This window comes from Barbus barbus (assembly GCF_936440315.1).
Source record: "Barbus barbus genome assembly, chromosome: 46".
Lineage (NCBI taxonomy): Eukaryota > Metazoa > Chordata > Actinopteri > Cypriniformes > Cyprinidae > Barbus > Barbus barbus.
Genome location: NC_136724.1, coordinates 11515855 through 11542726, shown reverse-complemented (window position 1 = coordinate 11542726; position 26872 = coordinate 11515855). Strand labels below are relative to the sequence as shown.

At 37.2% G+C, this 26872-nt stretch overlaps 1 protein-coding gene across 1 annotated transcript in view; it reads right to left on the bottom strand.

Annotated features, from left to right (window-relative positions):
- LOC306864966 (docking protein 6-like) overlaps positions 1 to 26872 on the bottom strand; it is a 69854-nt gene that overhangs the window by 5421 nt on the left and 37561 nt on the right. The window contains exons 3-7 of the mRNA XM_079409288.1: positions 26068 to 26182; positions 19037 to 19156; positions 13755 to 13944; positions 13325 to 13463; positions 10073 to 10181 (exon numbers count right to left, since the gene is read on the bottom strand). Coding sequence (XP_079265414.1) covers positions 10073 to 10181; positions 13325 to 13463; positions 13755 to 13944; positions 19037 to 19156; positions 26068 to 26182 — 673 coding nt within the window. The remainder of the gene's footprint in view (positions 1 to 10072; positions 10182 to 13324; positions 13464 to 13754; positions 13945 to 19036; positions 19157 to 26067; positions 26183 to 26872) is intronic.

The window sequence follows — 26872 nt, the reverse complement described above, 5'->3', positions numbered from 1 at the left end:
GCTAGGCGGGGCTGAAGCCCCAGGGCCCAAGCAAGGAGGGGGCCCGTGATTGGCTGTGGAGTAGATTGACTGGTCATTGGTAGTGCGATCGCCAAAGCCCCGCCCCCCACTTATTAGTGCTATTATTTAGTGGAGCTTTTCCATAAATTTCACTCACGTTTGAATTTGTTTTACCAATCAAATGCATTTATTTAATATTTTGATTTTGAACGACCTGTGTATCTCTCAGGTGACTGCTATGTTCACACTCACCTCTCTTCGCTTTGTTCTGGCGTAATCTGGAAATGGTCATGCAAAGAACAATCTTCGATAAGTAAAAATTTCAACTATTCTAAAAAAAAAAAAAAAAAAAAATGTGAGGGACTATTCTAAAAAAAATGAGGAGAGAGGGAAAAACACGAGTTAGTAAAATTTCCAGCTATCAGGTTATTTTACTAAAGCTGATGATGGAGTGGAAGTTGTGGAACAGCAAGTGGACCAGACACATGGAGTAGATAAAAACATAGCGTCATCGTCGCCACAGATTTTTAGTTTAGTTTGATTATTAATTTGATGGATGTATATTGCTTGTTGTGTTCGAACAATCTCTATAGGCCTTCACTTTTGAGTTGAGAAATAATCCAGTAGAAATATGTCAATCGTTTTGCGTGTCATGATGTTAGCTTATCATTTAAACTCATTTTAAACGTGGTTTAAAAACAAATTTAATGGGACATTAAGAAGTGGGGCAGAATTCATTTTGGCAAATGCGTTACAGCCTAAAACGCGTAGCGCGCACCTGTGCGTAAAGCACCTGCCTAAACTTGAGTTCTTTTTCGCGCCTTGAGTTTAAACATTCAAATACACATAGTTATGTGTCAAAATGCCCGTCCTTGCGAGTATCCTCGTAAACAGTCATTTGTGTCTTACATGAACATTATAGTTCAAGATAAAGCATGCATGTGAAGTGTAGTAGGCTGTGTGAGTTCCTGGCATTGTATGGTGAGATTTTAAAGGGATAGATCACCCAAAAATGAAAATACTGTCATAATTTACTCAGCCTCGAGTTGTTCTGAACCTGTATGAATTTCTTTGTTCACCTTAACATAAAATAATATATTTTGAAGAATGTTCATAACCAGAAGGTTTCTGGTCCCCATTGACTAGTGTATTTTTATTTTATTAATTTGTTTCCGGTTTTTTTCATAAAGTCATGCAGCAGCTGTTTGGTTAAGAGTATTGTTCCCAATATATTCTTCTGCATTCAACAGCAGAAGGAAACTCATACCGGTTAAGAAAAACAACAGAAATTTCATTTTTTGGGTGAACTATTCCTCAATATAGCTACTGTTGCCATTTGTGTCAATAATGTGAATCAAACATCAGAAAGAAAATCACTCCATGTCCTTGACTGAATCACTTTTGTAAAATAAGAATGAATCTATATTGAATATATACAGTGAAGACTATTCAGTCTATTTGTACATTTACTTTATACAATATAATGGTTTTTTTTTATTCAGTGCTTTAAGGTTTTCCAAGTAGGTCGATTTGTTATGTATCTTTGTTCTCTTGTCATTTGTGACTGTTTACTTGTCTTCAGTAAGCTTGGTTTTATTTAGGCTTGTATTATTTTTTGCGATATTGTAATTAGTAACAAGAATTATGAAATTCCAGTGCATCAAAACTGTTGATAGGATAAAAATCCCATTTAAAGCTATATATATATAATTATTGTGATCAATGTGCAGCGCCCAACAAACATTTTTGGCGCATGTGAAGGATTTTACACAGATATGAGAACATGAGTGAAGTATAAAGCCTTATTTAGGCTACATAATGAATAATAGTTTAGCAACCAAATGTTACAAATACGGCAAAAATGGAAACATTTGGATTCTTGTGGAATGAGACAGGCTCGTGAGCCCAATGCTGTTTCAGTTTTGCTTGTATGCTGTGTATAATGAATGCCACTATAGAGTTTAATAAATAATTTTATAACTACTTTTTTTCCATTCTTGTTCTGTTCTAAATACCGTTAAATTTTAAATATTTGTTGTAGAGTGAGGGGAAATAGGCTATAATGTACTTACCAGTATTTTAATATTATAAAATATAATAATATTGTAAATTTACATAAATTAATGTAGCCTAATTGTTTGCAATTACAAGGTTAACGGGTGTTTTTGGAGTAAGATCAATTTCTCTTTAATGAGTTTACTTCCTCCTTTTAGCCGGGTTTCGTTTCTCCGTGTCGTAAACTCTAGGGGTGAGGCTTCTAAACCAGGGTGTTTTTAGGGGCGACGATTGTTGAAACAACGATTGTTTTCTGCCGCCACATTTCTCAACGTGCGATCATTCGTACGATGAGATTGGTGGCATACGAATGTTTCATGAATCGCACGTGAACTCTGTCGTAAGTTGATTTGTGCGCATACACTGTAAAAAAAAAATTGGGGCAAACTTAAGTTTAAGGCAACCAGATTCAGCAGATTTTTGAGTTTTCTCAACTTCTTATTTTACGTTTATACAACAAAAAGTTGAGAAATTTCCTAAAAAATAAGTTGAGAAAACTGTTGAGAAAATCTGCTGAAGCTTGGCTCAACTTTTTTTTTTTACAGTGTGGACCTGCGCTCGTTTCTACGTTAGATTGATAAATGAAGCACATTGTCTCTAAAGAAAAGTACAAAATATTATTTTCTATTTCAACTAAAAAATGGTTGACATTTCTCAGATAAATGGTCTATTGAAATGAATGAAATTGATTTGACTGGGAAAAACTTTTTTTGTCCACTACATACTTCTATGCATCAGTAAACTCACATTTTCCTGCTCTGAAAGTTAATTTACATTAAGCCCAATCTGCTCACACATAACCTGCCGTCACCAGACAGCCACTTAGTGCAAGGTCATTACAAACCTAAAGGCCAAAATAAATGGGCCAAACTAGTGAAGGCAGAGGAAAAGGTTTCAACCCTTTAAGACCTGCCATAGAACAATGCCGCCAGAGTATATATTAGTATTTTTACATGCTGTGCTGTCATTCTTTTGAGTATTTTCAAATGTAAAACCGATAACATATTGCTTTTGAGAGCAATGTTGATTGAAAAATAAATAAATACATAAAGACCATCTCAGTTATTCTTGTGTAAAAAAATAAAAATAAATACATAAAACATATATAAACAAAAATAAACCCAACTAGAAACAGAATCTGGAGCAAATGAGCTGTGGGAGAGTTCCTCGTCCGTCGGACGCGAGTAACGTTAGTAGCGCTAAAACCTCTACGTCCATGTACTTATTTTTGATGCAGTCGTAACATTATTCAGGCGAGTGTGTGAGTGTGCTTGCATTTGTAAAGGTGCATTTGTGTGTATGTGTGAAAAAGAAAATATGAAGCAACAGATTGCAATGATAAAGAGAGAGAGAGTGACAAACCTTGGGGTCATAGTGCACAGAACATGATTATGTCATAGTAGTCGTAGGAAAAGGTAACTAGCAACCTGAGATCTATATAACGTGTGCAAAAACGTGCAATGTTTTTGTTAGTGTTTTTGTTGAAAACGCATTTTATGCAATTTGTGCAGACTCGTTAGAGGGTGAAAACAACGCAACAGAAGCTTGATTTGAATGTGCAACGTCTCTGATTTTGTATGCAAAAATAATTATCGTGGGCGCTCCCGTCAGTTTTATAGGGTTAAGTAAAAGCCTCCATTTTTGAAAATTGGGTAGTTGACAAAAAACGTCCATGAATTTTCCCCTTGCATCATCCAGGCTAAACACTTGACATAGTTTAGATTTACATATTTTAGATTTAATTAATGTATTACACAGTTAATTTAAATAATGTGTGATGTAACAAATGCGTTATTAAAAGTACAAATATTCAACTGAATCTAATATGAGATCATAAAATATCACTTATATATGTAAACTGACTTGTTTTTTAAATTTGAATTTGAATACCTGGTGTGGCCTTACACTTTTAATTGCAAACCTTTATAGACTGTTTAGATGAAATATCAGTGTATCTGTGGCTAATATGGCCATTATCAGCACAGGAATGAGTAACACTAGTTAACGGATACACAAATGGAAGAGTAACAAAAATAACACTTCTCTGCAAAAGTACGCCTACTCGTGTTTTTGCTGAAGGATACACTCACACAGTACAATCTTTGACAGGGAACAGAAGAGTCCAAATCAGTAGAAAAGCAAGGTGCAGCTGGTCAAAAGGACACACATGGGACCAATCAGGCTTATCAAACCACTCCAGAGCGTTCCCAAGACCCAAAACGGCAGCGTGTGAGTGTATATATATAATAAGAAAATCTCTCTCCTTCCTCCTTGTCTGAGTCTTCCAGAAAAGCCTCTTTATACCATCGCTGCTAGGTTGGAGCTGCTGGGAACGTGCTGTCTGGCAGGGAGGCACACAGATTGTGTCTGTTGTGTATTGATTTCAGATTACAGAGATGGTGAGGTTTGCGAAGATGGGCATTTTTGAGTCCGTATATGGACTGGATTGGCTCAGCACGAACCCAGACAACTATGTGCTTAGTGCGGGTGTTCATAAAGTGGCATAAAATGCTTAGACTAGTCTTACAAGTTAGTCATCTGATTTTTTGCTTTAAAACTGGTCATAACATTTTAAAATTGGTTACATAAAAACATAGATTGGTCTAATTTGAATCCAAAAAATATGTATCATTACCTCTTTGTAACTACTAGTTGGTCAAACAGTCTTAACAGGCCTTGTCCCAAATGGAACACTTCATGTGCACTTGCGGTCTTACGGACTTACAATGGCCATGGCCAACGTGCAAGTGTCCGTTAAGTCCAAAAGACCATAGGGTGTCCCATTCGTCATTTTAGCGCTCAGAAGGGTGCTGGTGAGCGCTATGCGCCCACACTGGGGCAAGCTCCACAGCAGACTTCTACCCAGCAGTCAAAGTGGCATTATGTCATGAAAGTGCAGACTCAGAGGAAGACCGTGAGGGTTTAGGGTGCCATTTGAGACAGGGCCACAGATATGCAGCTGGCCCCTGGAGAAAGTGTGGAACTGAATTAACCTGTGTGTGTGTGTGTGTGTGTGTGTGTGTGTGTGTGTGTGTGTGTGTCAATGAATGTGTCATACAAAGTGTGAGCTCTCTGCTCACAGTTCACTCTTAGAGTAATTATGCTAGATATAATTAATACACAAGGGGAGCTTTCTATATTGGTGTAATTGAGAGCTTCACAGTATTGCAGTGTGTTAAATCACACAGCACAGAAAAAAACTTGAAAATAAAAACACCTTAATATGGAAGCCTGTTTCCGCCACTGAAAAAAAAATTATAATAAAAAAGGTAATTGCGTAATAAAAGTTCATTTTTTTTTCTTTTTTAAAAGGACTTTTTCTTGCAATTCAGATTTGTTTCTCTCCAAATAGCGAGTTTATATCTTGCAATTCTGAATTTATAACGCACAATTGCGACTTAAGTCAAAATTTTAAGATATAAACTCAGAATTCTGAGGAAAAAAGTCAGAATTACAAGATGCAAACTCACATTTTCCAGAAAGAAAGTCAGAATTGGGGGGTTTTATCTCAGAATTTGGACTTTATTTCTTGCAATTGTGAGTTTATATCCTGCTATTCTGACTTTATAACTCGCAATTGTGAGTTTATATCACATAATTCTGAGGGAAAGAAAGTAAGAAACTCCTCTTGGGACTTGCTAAATAATTTAATAAATCGGACCAGCATATACACTCCATGCTTACTCAAAAACGGTATGTAGGGCCCTATGAAATCTGTTTTTTTTTTTTTTTTTTACATTTTTTAATCGTAAATCTGTTGTGTTTTTTTTTTTCAGAATTTTTTTTCCTCTATTTTTGCATTTTTTTTTAATGATTTAATAAAAATAATTATTACCAAAAAACAGTGGCTATCAAAATAATGCATAAAACTTTATATTTTAAAATGTAATCAAATGAAAACATAATTCCTTTTACAATACCTACAGAAGTTTACTGTTCAAAACATGGAAAAAAAGGATTCTGAAATACTTTAAAAAATAATGTTTAGATGATAATTACTACTACTACTACATTCTACTGTACAATATTTCTGTCATAATTTCTTTTAGTTTGGTGGGTTGTAGAGAAGATCTAGAGTTTGTGTGTGTATCTTATGATAGTTTCTCAAATGCAACAGTGAAATTATGATCAAGTGATCTCTCAGGGCAGCTCTGGAGATGAAGATTTGTGTTCATGTTCTCATATTGTGAGACAGCCAACCATTACGTGTGTTGAGTATGCAGTAGACAAAACTGCGCCGCTCATTCAAACCTGCAGACTTCACATTTAAATAGCAGTCTTTTGCAGGTCAATATTCACAGACACTAGTCGATACTGCGATTTGATTCATTGTACAGCCCTACTTTTGATTTACTCATCCAAAATTTGGCAAATTCAAGTAGTTGAATTCAAAGACATTATTGTGACATTATTATTTCACCTTCTCTAAGGTGGTTTAAAAGAAGTCATATACTGCAAGGCTATTTGTAACAGGAAGTATTTATTAATTGTGCTACATGTCTTGGAGGGGAATGAGGTGATCCATTTTTACCAGAACATACAGTATGACATATTATGTGAGTCAGCAAATCCATACCTGCTGACTACAAATTTATCTTGTGACCAAATGCACGCTGCCAGTTTGGCCCCTGTTTTCTATCTTTCACCTGAGCTGTGACTGAACGAGCATCAGCATAACACTTTCCAGGCATTATTTCTCATTCACAAAGTGACAGGAAGTCATGTTGTTTCCTGCCAGATGTGGATATTAGCTGAACAACAGCCGAACTTACTGTAAGCAATTAAATGGTACACACTTAATATGGTGGTTCATATATCAATATGAGAAGAAAACACATTCTTTAAATATCTTACTAATGCATCAAATAGCAATAATCTTCATTAATGATATTATCAAACATCATTAATATGTTATGCTTTTAAATCATTTACGTATGTTGGTTCAAACTTTTATTTAAAAGATTATGCATGTGAGAAAAGATTAACACAATTTATATTATATTTGTTATTTTGGGGTGAACTATAATATAATTACAATTTTAACATTTGTTTTCTTTTTTATTATATTTCAAAATGTTTTTTTTTTTTATTATTCCTGTAATGCAAAGCTGAATTTTCAACATCATTCTAGTCATCAGCATCAAATGATTCTATAGAAAACATACCTAAATGCTAAATATGGTGCTCAATAAATATTTCTTATTATTATCAATGCTGGAAATAGTTTATTTTGCAACATTATAAATGCCTCACTTTAAATTATAAATTGTATGCATCCTTGCTGAATAAAAGTATTAATTTCTTTAAAAAAAATGACTGACCCCAAACTTTTGAACAATGGTGCACATTTTATATTTTATTCCTTAATGACTTAAATAATAATGATTTATTATTGAATACATTTACATTTTATTGAAACATTTTACTTATATTTAAAATATTTAAATGTACACAAACTAAAGAGCAGTTAAATTAATAAACTAAATATTACATACTGTTTGTTAATGATCAGCTGTCACCAATTCATCTTTGCTCACTGATTTATTAACATAATATCCTTTCTTCAAATGTGAATTATTAGATCTATGCCATGAACTGTATATTATCGCACATAGCAGTGCGGTGGGTTGTTCATATGCGTCCGGAGTGATTTAAAAAAGCATCTTATGCTGTATATTCCATCTTACGCAGGTGGCAAAGTCCTCTATTCAGCACAATTCGTAAGGAGTGTGCTGTTGCACAGCAGAGATCTTTGTAATATTTTCCATTTTCCTCTCACGGAAGGCGCGTGCTCTCATTGACTCTTCAACCTAAACACCGTCCTTCAACATGGTGATGCACTCAATTTATTCATTGAAAAAAAAGCAGCATTCTGCTGAATTTGTATTTCTGAGGGAAGCTGATGAGGAGGGGGAACATTCACTATATCAGGCTAACATCTCAACAATGGGAATGCCACAATGATGAATGAAACAGAGGTTTTAAGGCCGGCTGCCTCAGAGGCAGATACATCAGCAGCTGGAACTGCCTCAAAACATTTTTTCACTGATTAGGGACGCAACTATTGTGTCATTATAGTCAATAATCTTTTTGTGCTCTCACACTGATGCATTCATATGTCCAAATTTCCTTGTGAAATTGCGTAGCAGTAAAAGCACAGGTTATTCACATATGAAAAAGGATGGTTTTGACAGCTTGACAAAAACCGAGGCACCAAACTAATGTGGTGTCCAGTTATCTCTCACCAGGCAGCTTAACTCATCTCTCTCCCAGCCGATGGACATATCATTTCCCTAATGCTATGTGTCTCCGGACCACATGGACCTCTCAGTTAACACACACTTTCAATCCAACACTCAAAAGCATTAGCTAAAAATCCATGAGAAATGAAAAAAAATAAAAATCAATGGCACACAAATAGCAAGTAGATGCAATCTTTGTAACATGGATATGCCATTTAAATGTGCATCAGTGAGGGGTTTATATAAGCAACAAAAGTTAAAGAATAGTTTAAAAATTGTCATTATTTACTGAATTAAAAAAAAAGCTGTATATATTGTAGAATGACCAAGCTGCTCTTTTCCATACAATGAAAGTGAATGGTGATCACAGCCGTCAAGAGTTTCAAAGCAAGGTTATTAGTGAATCTCAATTTTAATTTGTTCTGTTCCTCAAAGCTATTGTAGCTTCTGAAGACTTAGAAAATAGTGCATGAGTCGAACTAAATATAGTTAGGAAAATCTTTCTTCACTACTTTCACTGTAAAGAAAAGAGCAGCTTAAATACTATTGGCGCAAGTACCAGCTTTTTGGAGTATTCACGGAACTCCATTTGGAGGAACTAAATTAGCTCCTACTTCAGAGTAGGGTCTAAAAGAGTTCTACAGGAACTACCAGTGACGTAAGTGTATTGGCTGATTGGCCAAACACATACAAAACACCTGCTACCCGGCATTTTTAAAAAGCCTTGTAAAAATATTTACTCCATGAACATGGAAAACAGCGATAACGGCATTTAGCTACCTGTTTTCTACAGCATTGTGTTCTTTTCTCAGCCTTGATGATGTATAACAATGTAAGTTGTCATAGGAGATTTAGTCAAATTTTCATACTCTTTCAAATCGTATATATACTGTATTATGCATTTATATTCCATCTCCATTATCACAAAACCCACAACACAACAAAAACAGCTCACGTCGTTCTCCATTCACAGGTTATTGACGTGTGTAAATGCAGTGAATGAAGATGTTGCTGTTGGTCGCTTCAGAGTTCCCGCTGCCGGTGTGAATGCAACCAATAAAATGGCCCAAGGGGGAAATTGGTTCTCTAGGAACCACCATGCTGGCTATTTCCTAGAACTACGTGGTGTGAAAGCCCCTATTGTTCTGAAAGCTCCTGGTTCCCATTCACTTTCACTCTAAGGAAAAGAGCAGATTAAACACTCTGCTAAACGTCTCTTATTATGTACCGTGGCACATCGCTACCATGGTATCATCTTGTATTTATGAATGTATTTGTTGGAGAAACATCAAAAATGTTTTAATAAGCATAAATACAGTCAGGTTCTGCTGACACAATTGTTTCAATTGGATGAATACAAACTCATCAGCTACTTTATGCAAATCCGCCTCCCTATGCGGAACACAGCTTTACTGGTATTTCAAGATAACTATGGAAACCTTCCATGCTTAATTTACATTCACTTTAATTTACATAGTGAATTGAATTCACCAGCTAAACTAATGCAGTACCACATTCAAACACTTTTCACTCAAGGACTCCAGAAAGACCAGCAGGATGTAAGAAAGCATGGTTTATGCATGTGTTGCTATATTAACGCTTTGCTCAATCCCCAAATTGAATTATTTTTCCCAAGTGAAAGGGCCAGTGTTGCTCACCGATTTAAAAATGTACCCAGTGGAGCTTCAGATGAAATCGTCAACCTTATAAGTACGACAGACATATAAAGATGGTGTTTTCACTGAGCTGTGGAGTGGGAAGGAGCTCTGTCTTACCTTGGTAATTGCAGATGTCTCCCACGCTGTTCTGACGCGTGATGTGGTGCCAGTAAGCGCTTCGCGGGAGAGATATCGACTTTGTTAATGTGTTCTCGTTTGAAAGAGTCTGTGAGGCAGAGCAGAAAATCATTGGGTTACATTGGTTATATTTCCAGTCAAATCACTTGGAAAGGACTTAAGCTGAGAAGATTTCAAAGACTGAGACTCGCCGGTAGACAGCACCCCTACATTAGGCTGTTTTGATCATTTCAGATGCCAGGTGGAGTGTGATGTCATTACAACCTTTTAAAAAGAGCATTTATCACAGCATTTTAAGAGAATTTTGTAAATCCGAACCAATAAAGACTCTTAGCGGGACTCTTGATCAAGATTTCAGAGTGAGCAGCATTTTTGGCAGGGGTCCTGGATGGCGAGATCTGAGCGGAGGGCCTTAGAGATGACAGCACAGATTTACTGTCAGCGAGGCAGCGGCACAGTTTAAATAGGGCAGGAAAGACCATTCGCACCAGGCAGCTGAATGATTCATCAGCCTCGCTAGCTTCAGGGGGGTACGGAGAAATAACCAAAATGTGCTTTCAATGACACGTTGATAGCCAAAATGGCAGGATAACATTTTAAGGCATTAGTGTTCAGGAGCTTTGAACACTGAAAAACTCCTGAGGCTGTTATTTCTGTCGTTATCTTGCAACTAAGATGTGTCTCAAATCCATTTACATTTACATTTTATTAAAAGCGACTTCAGTTGCATTGCATTGTATGCGTTTTATCAGTATGCTCATTCTTGGGATTCAAACTCTTGACCTTGATGTTGCTAACGTCATGCTCTACCAGTTGAACTATAGGAACACATAAGTGCAGCATTTTTGAAGGTACTCGACCAATAGTGCAGTTCAGGAATAGTTGACAGCAGCTGCTTTTCAAAGATGCCAGTGTTCTGTGACCTGGATTTATGAAACATCACATAATGTGCACTGTGCAAGCAAGGAAGCGGGAAAGCCTACTTAGAAAACCGGCAGAATCTTAACAGGGAAGCTGCAGTCCTGATATTCAATTACTGTATAGCCTATTGTGCAGTGATAAAAGGTTGATTTTTAGGTTATCTGATCTAAGGTAATAATTAGTGCTGTCAAAATTAGTGCGTTAACGCATGCGATTAATTTTTCCAGTTTAACGGCATTAAAAATATTTAAGGCAGTTAACGCAGGGGTGGGGCTAGGGTTGGCCACCCCATTCACAACTGCTGCTTCCATCTCTTTTTTTTCTTGATAAGAATTGCGTTTATCTGCATTTGTGCATGCTCTTCAATCGCATGCACGAATGCAGCGGTGCACTGTATTTCATTAATGAAGAGGCGGACAGTAACTAAGTACAATTTTTGAGTATTTGTACTTTACTTGAGTATTATTTTTACTGGAAACTTATGACTTTAACTTCACTACATTTGAAAGACAAATATTGTACTTTTCACTACATTTCTATCAAGGTCCTCGAAGTAGAAAGTCGTTACTATGTAGCAGCTTTGAAAGTCAGTGGGTGATTTTTTTCTTCTCTAAAACGTGACTTTCTTTTTTTTTTTCAGACAGTTTATCAGTAATCACTCTTGTAGGGCTACATGAAGTGATTTCCCAGCATTTTTTGAACACTGACCAGTTGCAAATGTGACATTTATGTACAACAATTTAATAATAAGAAGTTAATATTGTGGTATATATTAGACACAATATTGTCTGATTTTGCTAAATTGTGTAAGTGAAAATATTACCTATAAAGCCACAAAAGAACTGTTGTGCATCTCCTAATAAAACACAATATAAGTGTTGGACTTGAAGCAGCACACACAGAATGTCATTACAGACCATTCTGTGTGTGACATCAAAGTACCGCGAGAGCGATTAGACAGCATTTTTAAAAAATTTGTTTTGATGTCAAATAAGTCTTGCTGTTTTGCCTTTTTTTTTTTTGTTAAAGCAGTGTTGCTGTTGTAAAATTATACAGCTACAGTTGTGTTGCTGGGTTTTAAAGCAGGTTTGATTTTTTTCTTACTTATCGCCCTGTATTTACAGCAATTTCACTGTCCACTCTGTTCAAATGTGGATGAATAGCTACACATAGACGTGTGCACACACTGTCAGAGCTGTGTGAGATCACTACCATCCTGCTTTTGTGGGAGTGGTCTTTTTTTTCCCCCATAGGTTTTTAACATTCCAAAAGCTCTTTATTCCACAGATACTACAAGCCAGTCAGTGTATTCAATAGGTGTAATGTATTGTAAGTTGCTTCAGAGGTATTGCAAGCATTACGTACAACAATAATAAAACATTGCATTGACATAAAAAGGAAATTTACTTTTGGTACTTAAGTATACCTTTACTTAAGTAAAAATCTGTCTTTACAACTTTTTCTTGTAATGGAGTAATATTTGACCAGCAGTATCTGTACTTTCACTCAAGTAATGGAGTTTTCTACTTTGTCTGCCTCTGCATAAATGTCATGCAATGTCATAGTTTAGCTGTCAATTAAGTCATGAAGTTACCAGAAATGCGATTAAAGCTGCCTTAAAACTGTGCATATATGTATATATTTGTTATATACGAGTCACTTTTAAGAATGTGTGTCAGACCTGCCTCTCGTTTAGCAGCGTCAGCTCTTAAAGTAATAGCAGCCACATCACTTAATAACCCAGCTGCTGTGATGTCTTAATCAAAGAACAAAAGAAAAATTAGGAAATCAATAACTTTTGTAGCTTTAAGGATTCATCTATATTTAATTTAGAACTACTTAATTCCAGAAAAAAAAATATTTTTAATAGACTGACAGCACTAGAAATAATTTAATTTAAAAATGCTGCAAACTTACTGTATTTAGTATATGTCAATCACTGAATTTATCACATATACAATACCATTCAAAAGTATGGGGTCGGTAAAATTTCTATGTTTTTTTTCAAAGTCTCTTATACTCACCATCCTGCATTTATTTGATCAAAAACAGTAATATTGTGAAATATAATTACAATTTAAAACTGTTTTCTATTTGAATCAATTTTAAAATGTAATTTATTCCTGTGATGCAAAGCTGAATTTTCAGCATCATTACGCTAGTCTTCAGTGTCACATGCTGATAAATATGCTGATTTGTACTAACATAACGGAATAATACATACAGTACTTTGTTATAAAATATTAAATAAGAAATGCCTTTCTCTCCACTGCACCCTGTAGAATTATGGGACATGTACTTTTACTATACCTGTGAGCTCTTCTCCATCTCCATCATCATGCGCTCATGTTGCTCAGCGATGGACAGTGTGGCAGAGTGAACTCTCTGATAGATCATCTCGCCTTCTCTGGTCTGGAACGTGAACAAACCCTCCCCTGTATCACACATCCTGTAAGAGCACAACACACACACACACACACACACACACACACACACATCCGTTAAGCAATTATAGCTTCTATTAGTTTTCAGTACACTCATGTTCTTGTGGTAATAGGCTGAACAGTAAGAGTAGACTTTAAGGGCAGCCTGCAAGGGAAAGCATATGTTAAATGTTGAGCACCTTCATGAATCAGCGAATCAATATCCAGAGCAGCAGAATCAGGACTATTGGATTTAGGATGAAAACATCTTGTCAGACAAAAGCACTCCCAACTAGAATCGAATGTCATTCACACACCTCCCAGACTCAAATGTGAACCAGGTCGAGTCTCTGCCGTATCTCCTCAGGGAGTTGAGCGGCCACATGACCAGCTTGACTCTGGCATTATGGATGTCCCAAAGGTAGATGTTCTCGTGGGTGATCTGCATTGTGCACTCTCCGTAGATGTCCAGGTTTGGGGTCGGCATCAAGTAAACATGAAATCTTTCTGGAATAAAAAATAAATAAAATAAATGTAAAAGTCATAAGTACTATGGTTCCCATTCAGTCGGTCACTCCGAGTAACATCGGATGACCGACGAAGTTGGGATCTCGCCAGAGAGACCAATCCACTTTGAGTGTAACTAAACGAGCCAATGGACATGTGATCATTGCATCCAGCTGCCACTGATCACAGCGTGAGTATAAGAGGCAGCAGGTGCACCGCATTAATTCATCCTTTCGCTTCGGAGCTGAGCAGCGGTGCATCACTATGCTCTCCTATCCTGCAAGTGAGAAAGAGTGAGCGAGTGTTGGTGTTACAGCGCAGCAGCGGTGGTCGAGATCTCACGGGAAGGAAAATCGATTTCCGTGAGGACAGTCACACTAGGAGTGTGCGGTGGCCAGCTCCCCTGCATGCTTCAGCACTGAAAGAGCAATTTTCTTTTTAAAGATGTCTTATCACCCATGCGTTTCTGGGTGTGGTCGTTTCCTGGTGCGTCAGGACGGTCATGATCGCTGCCTCACGTGTCTGGGCATTCAGCACGCTGAGGAAGCTTTCGTGGATGGTTCATGTTCTTCTTGTGGGGACATGACCATCTTGGAGTTGCGTAATAGATCAATGTCAAACATGGCGGAGTCCCTCTGCAGCCATCCAGCGTACTTCCCGGCACCCGGGGTGGCGCTGCATCCGGTGGAGTCAGAGGTGATTTGAGGATCACGGTGAGGGCTTCCCCAAGTGGAGCTCCTCACCCCTCAAGCACTCCGCAGCCGGTGGAGCTGCCGAAGGAGCACGCTGGGCCCTCTGCTGGACGGGGTGCACCACGCGTTTCCTTCGGTGACCCCTATCCCCTCTGTGGAGCGGTCTGTGGCCATGCACCTGTGTCCAACAGTCGCTACCACCCTGCGGGGTGACCTGTGTCTCCCCTCACGGGCCTGTAAGTATTCGTCAGGTCTAATTGGCAGTGCTTATAGAGCCTGTGGGGAGGCGGCTTCTGCGTGCTGCGACGAACCTCACGATTTGAGCGACGAAGGTGACCGCACAGTCTCTGGGTCATGCGATGTCCACGCTAGTGGTCTAGGAGTGCCATCTCTGGCTATGTCTCGCTGACACGAAGGAGCAGGAGAAGGTACAGTTCCTGAATGCTCCCGTGTCACAGACCGGCCTCTTTGGCGATGCTGTCGAGAGCTTTGCCCAGCAGTTCTCGGTGGCACAGAAGCAGACTGAGGCGATCAAGCACATCATGCGCCGGAGGAAACCTGCTGCCTGTCCAGGCCCCCGCCAAACCTGGCAGCAAGAGCAAGTACAAGAGGCCCTGAGACGGGCGACGCAGAGATGGAGGAGACTGCTCATGGGGAGATGGTGACTGCACCACTCCCTCCCCCGGAGGAGGGTCGGGTGGAGAATCTTTTGTTTCATTCTGTTTTTGTTCATTATCTTTTCTTTTTTCGGGTGCGTCCGTCCCCTAGATTGGTTTGCAGCGATCGACCTGAAGGATGCGTACTTTAATGTCTCGATTCTCATTTGCGGCCATTCGGGCTGTCCCTTTTGCCTCGCGTCTTCACCAAAGTCGCAGAGTTCTCCTGAGAGAACGGGGTGTGCACATCCTCAACTACCTCGACGACTGGCTCACACTTGCACAGTCACGAGAGCAGTTGTGCGCACACAGGGACCTGGTGCTCAGGCACTTCAGCCAGTTGGGCCTTCGGGTCAATTGGGAAAAGAGCAAACTCGTGCCAATGCAGAGGATCTCTTTTCTCGGCCTGGAGTTGGATTTGGTCAACCAGACAGCACGCCTCACCCAGGAACGTGCTCAGTCGGTGCTGAACTGCCTCAAGAGGCAGCAGGTGCACCGCATTAATTCATCATTTCGCTTCGGAGACGAGCAGCGGGTGAAAGAGTGAGCGAGTGTTGTTGTTACAGTACCTCAGCGGTGGTCGCGATCTCACGGGAAGGAAAATTGATTTCCGTGAGGACAGTCACACTAGGAGTGTGCAGTCCTATCGTCTGCCTTATAGGAAGGATCAGGAGGCCTACATAGGGCACTGGAAGGGGTAGCTCCTGTGGTGCTTTGGTAGGGATCCCAATTTCGTCGGTCATCCGACGTGACTTGGAGTGACCGACTGAATGGGAACATCTCGGTTACGTATGTAACCCTTGTTCCCTGAAGGAGGGAACGGAGACGTCACGTCGCCACAGTCGCTGTACCACCGCTGAGAAAGCATGAATCAATGCGGTGCACCTGCTGCCTCTTATACTCAAGCTGTGATCAGCGGCAGCTGGATGCAATGATCGCATGCCAATGTCCATTGGCTCGTTTAGTTACACTCAAAGTGGATTGGTCTCTCTGGCGAGATCCCAATTTCGTCGGTCATCCGACGTGACATCTCCATTCCCTCCTTCAGAGAACGAGGGTTACATACATAACCGAGACGTTAACTAAAACTAACATAAAAAATTCCTCATTTGGGATAAATAGATAGATAGATAGATAGATAGATAGATAGATAGACAGAATCATTCCTCATTTTAATTTAGTTAAATTAGTTGATAAAAAAAAACTAAAACTGGGCTAAAAGCTAATAAAACTATATTGAAATGTATAAAAATACTAAAATGACAAAAACACACAACAAAAGTACTAAAACTTTCAAATTTAAAATGAAAATGGAAAATATAAAAATAAAAAAATAAACAAAAATAAAATATTAATAAAATTATAATAGTATCTCAATAATACTAAAGTATTGCAGATTGGGGGTTTGTTGACATTTTAAAATAAAATAAAATAAAAAATACTTGAAACCATTATATACATTAAAATTTAAATTAAAAATGTAATTTGATCTCTTTAGATGCAGAAAGCTTTGAACAATGAAAAACTCTTGAAGATGTGAGTGTGTTTAGAATTGTAATAATCAAGATTTGATGGAAACTTATTCTGAGATAAAAATAAAAAAATATTTCATTTCAGCTATTAATTAAAATAGTAATTATATAATATTAAATTAATTAAAATGTTAATTATATAATATTACATTATATATTATGTATTAAAAATGTACTGAATGAGTAGATAAATTTGTCCATTGGCAAATTGATTCGATCACTAAAAGTAGCTTTTATATATATGATTGGAGCCATGAAGCTGAAGGGGTCAGGCTGTAAAAATGTGCAGTATTTTTGCAAAAGTGAAATGCTTTATACATTTTGATTCAGATGTCTTTTTCTTAAGAACAACAAGCACAGGTGAAGTACACCCAATAAAATTTATTTTTTTAAGAAAGCAAGACTTATAGTAGCCATTCAGTTTTGTCATTCTGCTTTCTAAATGAAGTAAATAACTCAAAAAGATTTAGCAACAATAGCAGCTTACACTGAGAGAAATGACCAATGTCTTATGTTAAAGAAAACTCATAACAGGGTAGTTTCTTTAACAGATATGAAAAGGTTTCAGTCTGCTGTTTGATTGGTATTTCTTTTAATAATAATTAAATTTGCTTAAAAAAGGGCAATTACCGTGGCGGTAGAGTCCATTCGGCTGTCATATTTACAGACATCTCAAACAGCTTTTTTTTGGGCAGCTGAAAGATTCTGCTCTGCCTAAAGATGACAGAGAATTAAAGGGTACGGCTGGGAATCTCAAGCACATCTCAACAGAGCCATCTAGCATGATTATTATTTTTCCGACTGACTATTTTCTCTTCTTGCAGATGCGGCTCTTGCAGTGCACAAAGGTCAACAAGATTGTTGCCATAGAGCCGCAGTTGAACCAACCACGACTGGAGTAACCACACCATCACAATTAGCTCCAAAAAGACAAGGGTGCACTTCATAATCCAAATTAATAGTGCCTAATTATACCTAATGCTTCAAAATAAGCTATGTGTCTCTCCGGAGGAAGAGGCAATGTAATGTGGGGGCTATTTTAGGGATTGTGAAAATTAACTCTGATTTAATTATCGCAGCCCGCCGTTAGAGGGGTCTAATTGAAGCACAAACGGCAAACTCTCTGCTCGTTATTCCTCAGCTGTCGAACAGCGGAGAAACGATCATTTTGCTGACCTCCAGCTGATATAATCATATACACATTGCGCTCTCGTTATGAAAACAAATCGATATTTGCCTATCATTTGATTGAAAAAAATTTGATGATCACTCTATACGGTGTCTGCTGCAGCTTAATGCTTGAATGCTTCGGCAGGACTTGGAGATGAACTGGTATTGATTTTCTGAATTATGTTTAAAAAAACACATAAACACAGACACAACTTGGGCCATCTCAGACTCAAACAGTCTGATCTTGGAGGAGATAAATATTTGTATATTTAATGATTAAAAATAATGCAAATAACACTTCATACATTTCATACACTAAATATTATATATTTATATATAATACAAAATAATATAATTTTTTATATATTAAAAAAAAAAAAAAACTAAAACTATCCATATAAGCATGTTTTCGGTTTTTAGAAATGAGGATAAAACATTCCTCATATCTTTTTTTGTTGTATTTTGTTACAAATTCACCTGTCACTTGGTAGAAACTAGCCAAAGAAGCCAGATGCCAACACCAAATGCAAATGAATACTATTAATATTAATAATTGAATGCTTTTTCATTTTTGTTGTTGTTGATTGTACAGTGAACAATCCTGGTACTGTTTTGGGTTGTCACCTGGTGTGAAGTTTCCTGAAGTGAAACCCTTTTAGACCCAGTGCTTTAATTTAACCGTTTGGCCACACATTGCTTTATTCATTCCAGAAAGAAACGGATTGCATTCGCTAAAGATTCTCACTCATTCTCTTAAGCGTTTTCTCACAGAGGTGCCACGCGCATTCATCCTGCTTTTCTTCTGCGCCATAATCTCATCCATCTCTATGACAAGCTTCATTATGGGCTGATGCTCTGATGCACGGCGGTACCCATCAGCACTTAGTAAAGAACCTTGGCCCAAGCAGATCATTTATAAACATGAGAACAGACCTGGAGGGACTGTGTTTAACAAACACATTTGGACCCTCTAATAGAATCATTTAGGGAGTACAAGAGGAAAAATCACGCAAAAAAAGCCGGGCTCTAATTGGATACTGACCGTTCTGTTCCCTCTGCACCCCTGCTGCTAACAAGTCCGGTTCTCCCAGGCTGATGTCATTAAGTCTGCTGCCCAGACACTCCAAACACAATAACTTCCACCACTCCTCGGCCTCCAGCTCTGTGGACACACACATCCATAGCATAATTTTTATATGCACACATACAGGAGCAGCTGCTGAAGAGACAGCTACAAGCAGGAGGAAAACACATTTACAGATTTAGCACTTTAATGCACAGAAACAAGCAATTTTTGAACGCTATGTTGATGATGAACGTTATTTTTTCTAGTTATCGACCACCACAGCCTTTCTGAGAATATGTTGAATGCTTTCTGCTTTAAAACTAAGCAGCCAGTAGTCAGACACAAAAGGGTGTAGTGATGGACAGACAGACAAATAGAAGTGACAGACAGAGAGACAGGCAGATAGACAGTCAAGTTCATAGGTGTGGACACGGTGTCTAAAAATACTCGCCAAGTGCCAAATGTGAGTAAAACCTGGCTGTCAACTAAAGAAAACAGAATTACTGACCATTTAGGAAGTGCAACAATGGAGGAAAGAAAGTCATACAGGTTTGCAACAGCATGAGGGGAAACGGGTGACAGTAGTTTAATTTTTATGTGAACTTTACTATTTTTTACACTCACACTATATAGGGTAAGATGGGGGGACAATGCCTTGCTTATAAGAACAATGTGCATTTATTTTTAAATCGTAACCTATTTAGATATAAGCTTAGCATGTGCATGATGACGATGCATTAGACTATATGTTATCATGGGAAATAAATAGAAACATTTGCAGAATCAGGTCATTAAATCAAAATGTAAAGGTTTTAATGAAAATTCCACTCGAGGACCATCTTTGGACGACAGCACTCTGCACGCGGTGTTGAGGCTTGCGTCATAGAATGAGCAGAGTGTGTCGTGCGGGTAGCTGGTGAGTTCCGCGAGGGCCAGAAACAGTCTGGTATGGTCCTCGAGCGAACGCTCCCCCTGCTCCAGCAGGAGGAGGAGGAATTCGGGGTGTAGGAAGGGATCCATAAGGGAAACACAACAGAAAGAAAAACACTGAGGGAAAACAGAAAACAAAACGGAGGGTAGACGTAGAGGTAACTGTTTTTGGTCGGTTCTTCTGTCACACTTTACCAGGGAGCAAGGAACGAGGGAGCGAGGAATACTTCAAAACACGGTCTTTAATAGTCCACACACATAGGAGACACAGGAACACATGGAAAGACGTTCAGAACCGACAAACACTAACAGAAGGACTGGAGCTTTTAAACACAGGATAATTGGGGAAGATGACGAGACACACCTGGAATCAAATTAACACAATCAACATGAGGGAAAAACTGGGTCACAGGGGACACATGGGGAGCAAAATACACACAAAACAGTCCACAATCCTGGCACACACAGACTTTATTTTAAATATTAATATAAATAAATCATATAAATCTTAATTATAATTAATATAACTGTATTTAGTACATATAGTACATATGATCTGATGTGATATTTTACATACAGTTATTGTTATTTATTTACAGTTTAAGAAATATAAATAATGCAGAGTTTAATAGGCAGTAATTAAAAGTATTTAGGGTGGCACACTTTCTCAGTTTGCTCATCATTGGCAGGTAGCAATAGTTATTCTGGCCCCTCCGTGCACACAAAAGAACAACACAAATAGCATTCTGTAGGAGTTGAGCTTTTTTTTTTTTGGCACTCCATTACTACTCTATTCTTCAAAAGCTCCGGGCTAATCTACAGCAGACTCTGAAGAGCATCATTCTAATGAGTGAATCTCACAAATCAACATCCACTCTGAAACACCTCATGCAGTTTAGCACAATGACACAAAGGAAAGGGAGCACAAATTATGACTACGCCAACTACAAAATGAGCTCGGTCTACATCGCTTCTGCATGTGACATGGATTTGAAAGCTCAACATTATGAGATTAGATTTGTCTAATTACGTGCCAAGTAGTTGTTAGCAGATTCGTGACCTCATCAAGTTTGCATTTTCAGCTAAGCTTGTTTGAATAACAATGGATGTCTGCTTGATGTTGCCCTAAGTATAATTCAGCTGTAGTAATTGAAGCTTAAAATTAATACTGTATGGCTGTTGACATTTTAATTTTGCCTTCTTAAGTAATGTGAGCAAGCACCATTCAAAATATTCAATTCAATGTGCCAAATGAATTTTTTAAATAGTACAATAGACACTTATCAAATAATTTCACTCAAAATACTGTGTAAATCACACACACGCATGAAATAGATTAGAGCTGCAACATAAATCGGTAATAGAAATAATCGACAATGAATTTCATTATTGATTAGTAGGGTCTTTGGGTCCTGCTTGGAGGACCACGTCAGTGACGCCACTTTAAAGAATAGTGAAAAATGCATTTACATGGAAGGGGAAAAAACTAATTTAATTACAGTTTACTGCTTTATTCTTCAAAGGCAAGCATTTTCATTTGGCAAAGCAGAGCTTCCTAAAAGCAAGCAAGTTCAAGTACGTAATAGAGCTTTTATTTGGATCAAAGCAATATTCATTTAAACAAATTTAGGTTTTAAATGAACATTTACATTTATGCATTTGCCAGACGTTTTATCCAAAATGTTTCATATTGCAAGGAACACTTTTTTTTCAGTTTATGCATTGGCTGGAAATCGAATTTTTATATTATGAAAATCTACCATTCAAAAGTTTGGGTCAGTAAGATTTTTTATGTTTTTGAAAAAAAGTATCTCACCAAGGCAGCATTTCTTTGATCAAAACCACAGTAAAATACACAATGCAGTAAAAAAAAAAACATTGTCAAACATTATTGTTATTATAAATAACAGTTTTAAATTCTAAAATATAATTTATTATCGTGATAGGAATGCTGAATTTTCAGCAGCCATTACTCAAGAAGCATTTATTAGTATTATCAATGTTGAAAACGTGATGGATTTTTTTTCAAGATTCTTTGATGAATAGTAAGTTTAAAAGCATTTGTTGGAAATAAAAAAAGTGTAACAATGTAAAAGTCTTTTCAGTCACTTTTGATAAATTTAATGTATCCTTGCTGAATAAAATAATGAATTGATTTAAAACAAATTGTTCCTCAAACTTTTGAACAGCATATTATTTTTATATTATTTTACGGCTGATCATTTTTGGTGCAAAATGTTAGTGTTGTTATTAGATATTAATTATTAAACTGAATTTACAAATTGCTTGAAGCATTTGCTGTAAAAAAAAAACAACAACATGAATTTAACGGTAAAAGACTGTAAAAATGCTACACTAAAAAACTGTTAAATGGTTAATGGTAAGTTCCCCAACTATATACAGTGAAAAACTGTATTGGACATTACAAGTAATTTTACGGTAGTATACTGTTTTTGGAAGTGAAAAAAAAGCATAATTTACAGTGAATAACTGTAAATTGACATTCCCAGAATTCCCTGCGTTACATTTCAAATTTGATGTTTTTTTGGTTTGTTTTTTTGTTCTTAAAATAACTACGTTTTCTTTTGTAACTTATTTTTCTTATCAGTTTTGTACATTAGCGTTGTATGTTACATCTAATGTTGTTAAATGAATGTTTATTGCATTATTTCAGTTTCATGTGTGTTACCATGATGGTGTTTAGAGTTTGTGTATATGACACTGTGCTCCTTCTATATATGTTAATATTTAAAAGCTGCTTGTGATGGGCTTTGATTCCAGATTTTAGTATTTCGGTTGGTATATCACTTAATGAAATTACGGTATTTAAATGTTAATTTAAGTTAAATGGCAAAACCTAAAATGTTGCTACCATATTTTTTACGGTAAAATTCTGGCAACCACAGCTGCCATTTTTTTTTACTGTAAATTTTACGGAATTGTTTTTACAGTGTTGAACAAAATGCAAAATGTTAGATAAATCATTTAATCAGCTCTAAGTCGCAGCCCTCACGATTATTGTAATAGTGAGGGAGAAAGTGAGAGTAAAGAAAAGGGTCATAGCAGCACAGGCTTAACCCGAAAGACTCAGAGGGAGGTGAGGAAGTGGAAGTGAAGGATCAAGGGAGGTCGAGTTCCTACATGTGGCGGACATGTGAGGGACACAAGCTCCATATGGCCGGAGTTTGTGAGAAAGGGGAAGTTCGATAGGGGGCAGCTCGTGGACATGTACCTGTGCCAAAATTAAAAGAGCCACAAGCAGAGTTTACACACACACACATATTCGCCCGAGGTCCACACTGACTCAAAGGTGATTTACTCCCACAAGGACAACAAGGTGATCTAATGCAGCAGGACACATTAGCAACAACCCAGCACAGAACAGTCTTTGAATGTGTCACAGACACTGCTGAAGACTTCTTCATCTAAACAGCCTCAAGGCACGTATACTTTTTAAACCCTCAGTGTATGGCCATATCTCGCACAGCTCTTCATTTATGCCCTATGCCCGCTCTACTCGTTTCCCATTAATATCCTGCCACTGAAGGGAGTGAAGGAGAGCTGGGGGTGGGGAGGTTATTGTGGTAAATGGAAGACCCCAGAGGTTCTAATGATATCCCAGCGGGTCCACCGCCCCACTCCCCCCATGCACATCCACTCCACTGCCTCTCCTTCCCGTCTCCTCCATCTCTTCCCCTTTCCTCCCACTCTCTCCTCTAGTAGTAATTTGTAGTAATTAGAAGGCGAAGGACAAATTCAGCGCTTCTTATGGTCAAAAGAGTTTTACTAATATGTTTGTGACCATTTTTGCACACATTATTGAGGGTGGAAATCACTAAAAATTAATTAAAGCTGCTGTTATTGGACTTGTTTTAGCAGCCAATTCACTAAAGTAATTATGAAAGTGAGGTAATGGTGCAAATACATCCACAAAATCCTGCTGTATATTGTAGACTGTGCAGGATGTGGAAATCTAAACCTTTTTATTATCATAACTATACAATACGGGAAACGTCTCACCTAACCAGCCAAGCAAAGGAGTATTGATATCTTATGATTTTGCCATCTTGTGCAAATTATTATGCATTGTCTTGAGATTACACTCTTAAATATACAGGTTCTTTATTGGCATCTATGGTTCCATTAAGAAGCTTAAATATCAATGCAACCTTTTAATTACACTAAAGGTTTTTTTAAGAGTTAAAAGGCTTCTTTAAATTAGTTTAGGCTTTATATTTTTTGTTTGCTTGATAGTTTCTTTGTTCGCTGACATGTTCTTTGTGAATCCAAAATGGTTCTTCAATGAAAACAATATCCAATCCTGCTCCTCGAGGGCCAACGTCCTGCAGATTTAAACTCTGGCCAGGTAGTTTCTAGTGAGTCTGAAGACCTTGATCAGCTGGTTCAGGTGTGTTTAATTGGGGTTGGAGCTAAACTCTTCAAGACAATGGCTCTCCAGGAACAGGTTTGGATACCCCTGTTCTGTGAAAAACCCCTTTTGGAAACTTTATTTTTGAGATTGTAGTTTGAAATGATTATTTTTTTGCCCTATCGCTGCAATTGAGACACTTCAATTGCCTCTTTAAAAGTAGAAAGGCTGCTCATCTACACTGCACCATGATTATATGCCTGGTTACGTTCAATTCCATGATCTGGTAAATAACTACAATACTTCCATCACAGAAAATGTATACAAATGTCTCTTTTTCAATGTAATTTCATTCAACAGTGCTGAGTTTTGCAAATTCAGCTCATTATAAATTTGAAATATATTTAAATAAGGCTATTTACATAAAAAGGAGATTTTTTTTATGCTGATGTGAATGACAATTTATAATACTCATTATTCAGTATTTTATCTGTGCAGTTAGTGCCATGTTATACTAGATGCAGGTTCTTGGTCTGAAATATTATGCATAAAAGCAGATGAAGCATATTTATCAATTTATATTTATTCATTCATACATATCCATGTGTATTTTGAATAGCATAAGAGCTATATAAAAGTTTGGGCTCTGATAAGAATTTTCCAAGGCTGATCGAAATACAGTAAAAACTAATATTGTGAAATTTTATTACACACTAAAATAACTCTTTTCTATTTTAACATATTTGCATCAGTGACACATGATTCTACAGATGCCATAATATGCAGATTTTTTGTGCTCAGGAAAAGGTTCTTATCAAAGTGGAAAGTAGTTGTGCTACTTAACGTTTTGTGGAAATCGTGATTTCAATCGTGATTTCTTCAAGATTCTTTGATGAATAGAAAGTTCAAAATAGGAGCATCTTTTGTAACATATATTAATTCTTTCCTTACACTTTTGATCAGTTGAATGGGTTCTTGCCTCAGACAGTAGAAGCATCAAAAATATTCTGACCCCAAAACCTTTGAATGGTAGTTTAAACACATTAAATATTAGATCAACACGTTTACACTTAATTAGGGTTAATCATGCTTTATTTGGCCCAGTAAAATGACAAATGTGGTAAATCCCAGAACTGAATACTAATGCTCACCTAAAACTGCAACTGTTTCGCAACCAAGTTAGTGCTTATTCATGTTTGTTTTCTGAGTGTAGTTTTTTTTCCTGCGAAAACGCTTTGATCAGTTTTGACATTGCCATCTTTCCACTACAAGATTCACAGTGCGAGAGGAAAGAAAACACATGGGAATAGACGCCTTCTGCTGCCAAGCTAATGGTGAGTAAAGTATCTCATTCATATTTCAAATGTGTGTTTGTGTGTTAAGCCTTTCTCTTGTTGTTTTGTTTTCTAACTGCTGATCCGCCTGTTGCCTTTGGCTGTATTCATTCTCTATGACACAATTTAAAAAATATATATTCTCTGCATCCCAATGGGCTCTTCTAACATTTACTAGCCTTAATAACCTGAACACTTTGCAGCGCCTTCTTTAGTTTCAAGGTATAAAAGGAATAAATCAAAGAATAAACTAATCTTCCTGATATGTGAAAATCAATACTTGCACATCTTGAAATATAGAATAAATTAAGCCATTTTGGATACAATCCAGCACTACAACAAAGACTTTTCTCAGAGTTGGAGACAGTGCTTACCTGACTCACAGGCAAATGTCTTTGACGTCTCATCGCAGAAAATAATTGCCACTGCGTGTTTCTTGGTCTCTCGTGGCATTCGAGTAATGTTCTTAATGTTGTGGAGCTCAGTTATCTGCAGAAGAAGACGACAAAACTCATTACCAAAATTAACAAACTCAAGAGTAGGAGGAAGCGAAGAAAGGAGGATGACACTGAGGTAATGTAGTTACTGTTATCTGAAAATGAAATTATTTGAAATTACTGCAGTGCTTGGCTTTAGGGAGAAATGGAGATGAGAGTTAACGCTGACTGTCTCTATTGTCACACTAATGACAAACACCAAAGTACAGCTGGTCACTGGAAACTTAAATTAAATCTTAATACTCATATTTTGTGTACATTTTGGTATGTTTTTATACTGATAATTACATATTTTTCTTTACCCAGTACTTTGTTGTTCTTAAATGATTTCGTAATGATTCTCAACCAGGGGTCCAGAAACTTCCAAGGGGGTCTCAAAATTAAAATTATGCAAAATAGGACAAAACAAACAGTCAAATATGCCAAAACGACTAAAAATAATTAAGATGTTTCATATTTTATTTCACCCCCTCGACAACTGTTTTGTTTTTCTATGAAAAAAACAGGAAGACTTTTTTTAGTGTGATTTCTAGACTTCTAGAAAAGTCATGTACCAGTAAATCAATAATAATAATCATATAACTTCATGGGGATTGTTAAAATAAATATACATTTTTCTAAGTATATGCCAAACTCTAAATGAATTTATCAGGTAGAAATTGTACAAGTAAAAAATATTTTG